Consider the following 4,921-nt stretch of genomic DNA (forward strand, 5'->3'; position numbering starts at 1 on the left):
TTAAATCTTCATCATTTTTAAATTTTCTAATGCAGTTTGACATATATCATGCAACATGAAATGTTTTCAAGTTATTCCTGACTCAGTGTGGGTGGTTCGCACAAACTATACTATCAACTGACTATGAAGACTGTTGACACCAAGTCTCTGTCTAAATAATTGATCTGCTAGGATGACCCCAAAAATATCTGTAATTAATTATAATAAAATTACAGACAGAGCGGCAGAGATCTCAGGTAAGGGGAGGGACATAGACTCCACACTTAAGAGTCAAGAAGTGAGAGAAAGAGAACCTGGAGGACCACAGACAGAACAACAGGGATCTCAGGGAAGGGGAGGGACACAGGCCCCACCCCCAAAAGGCATGAAGCAGAGAGGTTTCGAACAGCTAAGGGAGACAAACTTGTCTGTCAGTTTGTCATACTATGGTGGTTTGTGTTTTGCTTGAATGCTTTGAGGCTGTGCCACTGGTGTTCCAAATGCCATCAGGGTTGTACATGGTGCACAGGTTTCAACGCAGCTTACAAACTGAGACAGACTAGGTAGAAGGAAGAGGCCATGCACATCTCAAAGTATTGGCCAGGGAAAACCTTATGAATAGCAGAGAAACACTGTCTGATACAATACTTTTGAATAGCAACTTTATGAATAGCCCAGAAACATCGTCCAATACAGTGCAGGAGGATGTGCCCCTTAGGTTAGAAGGCTCTCAAAATACAACTGGGAAAGAGCTGCATCATCAGAGTAGAATCAACCTTACTGATATGGATAAAATAAAGCTTTTGAGACTTCCATTTGCTGACGTGCCATGACTCAAATTGAGGAGAAACAGCTTCAAACATCCATTAATAATGGGAACATGGAATGTTTGAAGTATAAATCTAGGAAAATGGGAAATTGTCAAAAACAAAATGGAGCCCATAAAGATTGATGTCCTAGACATTAGTGAGCTGAAGTGGACCGGTTTTGGACATTTTGAATCAGACAACCATATGATCTACTATGCCAGAAATCACAATTTGAAGAGGAATGGTGTGGCATTCATCATCACAAAGGAAGTTTCAAGATCTGCTTTGAAGTACAATGCTGTCAGTGATAGGATAATATCCATATGCCTACAAGGAAAACCAGTTAATATGACTATTATTCAAATTTACACACCAACCACCAAAGCCAAAGATGAAGAAATTGAAGATTTTTATCAACTTCTGCAATCTGAAATTGACAGAACATGCAATTAAGATGTGTTAATTATCACTGGTGACTGGAATGCAAAAGTTGAAAATAAAGAGGATTCACCAGTAGTTGGAAAATTTGGTCTTGGTGAATAATGCTGGAGATCACATGATATAATTTTGCAAGACAAACAACTTATTCATTGCAAATACCTTTTTGTCAACAACCAAAAATGGTGGCTATACACATGGACTTTGCCTGATGGAGTACACAGGAAACAGATTGACTACATCTGTGGCAAGACGTGATGGAAAACCTCAATATCTTTAGCCAAAACAAGGCCAATAGCTGATCGTGGGACAGACCATCAACTGCTCATATTCAAGTTCAATGTGAAGTTGAAGACAATTAAAATAAGTCCACAAGAGCCAAATATGACCTTGAATATATCCCTCCTGAATTTAGAGACCATCTAAAGAATAAATTTGATGCATTGAACACCAATGAGTGAGAACCAGAAAAATTGTGGGATGACATCAAGAACATCATCCGTGGACATCTGGTAAGATGGAGGAACAGGCAGACAAGTGACACAGACCATATTCAACAAAGAAAACTAAAACCAGTTGACAGAGATACAGAAAATAATGCTGGAACCCTGAGCTTTGAAAGGAACTATACAGAAGTGGATTAGACACCAACTCATGGAAAAACCTGAACAAAAACAGTGAGTACAGAGACGGTCAGAGCTGTGGACTGTCAGCTACTCTGATGAAAATAACAGCCTGAATATTTCCATGTGGTGTTGGGACCTGAGAATTGACCTAAAGATCAGTCCCAGTCACTGAGGGCTGCAGGGATAACTGCTCTGGTGGCCTATGACTAGGAAGAGAAACAGCAAGGAGGGAGAAAACCTGAGCGGTGGACTTTCTGCTGTCTGGAGGACACAGCCATTTTGATTGCTTACGTGTGGCAGCCATTTTGGATATTTAAAGTGACTGAGGGCACAACCATTTTGAATGATTACAAGTGGCAACCATTTTGGATTTTAAAGTAATAACATTCTTATTTGGATTCCAGGGACCTAAGAACAGGCTCTGTTTGCCAGGGTCAGCAAGGACATATGAGAGGCTGACAACAGGACAGGAGACAGGTGGTGAGTGTATAAATGCTGTCAACTAGTTCATAGAGGAGCACAGCACAGTACCCTGCCTGTATAGATAACATACACACAAAACAAAGAAAATGAAAATTGTGGGCAAGTCATCACAACATATAATCACCAATTAAATATGAACACAAAAGCATCACAATGCCTTGGAGACAACAGAGCATCACAGTCCACACAAAGAAGCAAGATGAAGCAGGAGAAACAAGGGACCAGGATACAGACCCAAAACACATCCTGAGGAACATGCAGCATTGGAACTCCCTGATAAGGAATTCAAAAGAGTTATATTTAGGTATCTTCAAAGGATTGAGAGACAGACCAAAGAAAACACAGACAAAACCCTAGAAGAGTTTCGGAAGAAAATACAAGAAAAAAATGACAAAATAAATGAAAAATTAGAAATAATTCTAAATCTACAGATAGAAATCCAGAAGATTAATACTAAATTGTCAGAAATAGATAACACATTGAAAGGGCAAAAGAGTAGAATTGATGCAATGGAAGATAGAATTAATGAGATTGAAGATAAATACCTGAATACTTCTTTGGAAAGGGATCAATCAGAAAAAAGATCAAAACAAAATGAAGAAACCAAGGTTTATGTGCGATACCATCAAAATGAATACCTGTGTGTCATTGGAATTCCAGAACAGGAAAAGAAAAATAAAACCACTGAGAAAATTGTCCAAGATTTATTGGAGGAGAACTTCCCTGATATGATGAAGGATGAGAATATATCCATTCAGGAAGTCCAACAAACCCCAAACAGGATAGACCCCAAAAGGAAATCACCAAGACATATCATCATCAAACTCACCAAAACCAAAGACAAAGAAAGAATCTGAGAGCAGCATGGGAAAAATGAAAAGTTACCTACAAGGGGCAACCAATAAGACTAAGCTTGGATTTCTCAACAGAAGCTATGCAGGGGAGAAGACAGTAAGATGGTATATATAAAACACTGAAAGAGAAAAATTTCCAACCAAGAATTATGTACCCAGCAAAATTGTCCCTCAAATATGATATGATATTAGGACATTTCCAGATAAACAGAAATTAAGGGAATTTGTTAAAACCAGACCAACCTTACAAGAGATGCTAAAGGGAGCCCGTTGGACAGAGAAGCAACAACAGCCAACAACAACTGACCATTAACACACATGATGTGAAACCAGCCCACATATGGAAGTATCCAAAATAAATAAGCCTACAAGATTGTAAACAGGGAACTAGAGATGCCAACCAACAAATGAGCACAACTACAAACCAAAAAGAGGGGAAAAAATCTGTGTCATTACAGAACTTCTAGATGGTGGGGAAGTCAAGACAACTACAAGATAGAACAGACTGTTCTACACTCGGGAATAAAACTATAAATCACAGGGTACCCTCAAAGAAACATGATAAACATTCACACCAAATAAAAAAGAGGACCAGCATAAATATTCAGCAAATGCTAAAACAATAGCAATGAAGGAAATGATAACATGATTCATAAACAAAACGAGCTCAGCATAGAACATTATATGGAACAAAGAAATTGACACAATGAAAAAGCACATCACAAAAATGACAGCAACAAATTCATATTTGCTGATAACTACATATCTGGCAAGGGACTTATCTCTAAGATTGATGGAAAACTCCAATGCCTCAACACCAAAGTAATTAACAATCCAATTGAAAAATGGGCAGAAGACATGAATAGACACTTCACCAAGGAGGATATTCAGGTGGTCAGCTAATACATTAAAAGGTGCTCACAGTCATTGACACACAATCATGGGATGTAAATCAAAACAACAATGAGATATACCATCTCGCCCCAGCACTGATGGCAAGGTTCAGTGAGACAGAAAATAACAAACGCCGGTGGGGATGTGGAGAGATTAGGACCCTCATTCACTGCTTGTGTGACTCTGAAGTGACACAAACACTGTGGAAAGCAATATGGTGATTCCTTAGAAAGTTGGAATTGGAGATACCATTTAACTCAGCAATCCCATTACTAGGTATATATCCTAGAGAGGAAAGAGCTAGGATAGGAACAGATACATGCACACTCATGTTCATCACAGCACTATTTACAATAGCAAAAAGATGGAAACAACCTATGTGCCCGTCAGGGGAAGAGTGGATGACCAAACTACGGTACATATACATACTGGAATGCTATGCAGTACTAAAGAATAATGTAGAGTCTGCAAAGCACCACATAATATGGATGAACTTGGAGAACGTTATGCTGAGTGAAATAAGTCAATCACAGAAGAACGGAAACTCGATGGCACATAACAACAACAACAAATTATATTTCAATAAAATGTATTTAAAAAAAAAAATCATCCATGAAGAAAGTAAGAGGTCATTAAAAAGATTGTTGTTGTTGTTGTTATGTACCATCGAGTCGGACCCGACCCATAGTGACCCCTCCTTGGGTTTCTGAGGCAGTATCACTACGGAAGTAGATTGCCTCATCTTCCTTCCAAGGAGTGGCTGGTGGGTTTGAACCACCAGCCTTCTGGTTAGCAGTCAAGTGCCTTAGGCACTATGCTACCAGAGCTCCCTTAAAAA

The 4,921-nt window shown here is 38.9% G+C and overlaps 1 protein-coding gene across 1 annotated transcript in view; it reads left to right on the forward strand.

The window, feature by feature from the left end:
* The window catches only part of RYR2 (ryanodine receptor 2), a 1,099,979-nt gene that overhangs the window by 895,085 nt on the left and 199,973 nt on the right, over positions 1 to 4,921 (forward strand). Inside the window, exon 67 of the mRNA XM_007942720.1 lies at positions 172 to 236. Within this exon, the coding sequence (XP_007940911.1) occupies positions 172 to 236 (65 nt within the window). The remainder of the gene's footprint in view (positions 1 to 171; positions 237 to 4,921) is intronic.

The sequence above is a fragment of the Orycteropus afer genome, unplaced genomic scaffold (genome assembly GCF_000298275.1).
Source record: "Orycteropus afer afer isolate SDZICR_OR568_19922 unplaced genomic scaffold, OryAfe1.0 scaffold00096, whole genome shotgun sequence".
NCBI lineage: Eukaryota > Metazoa > Chordata > Mammalia > Tubulidentata > Orycteropodidae > Orycteropus > Orycteropus afer.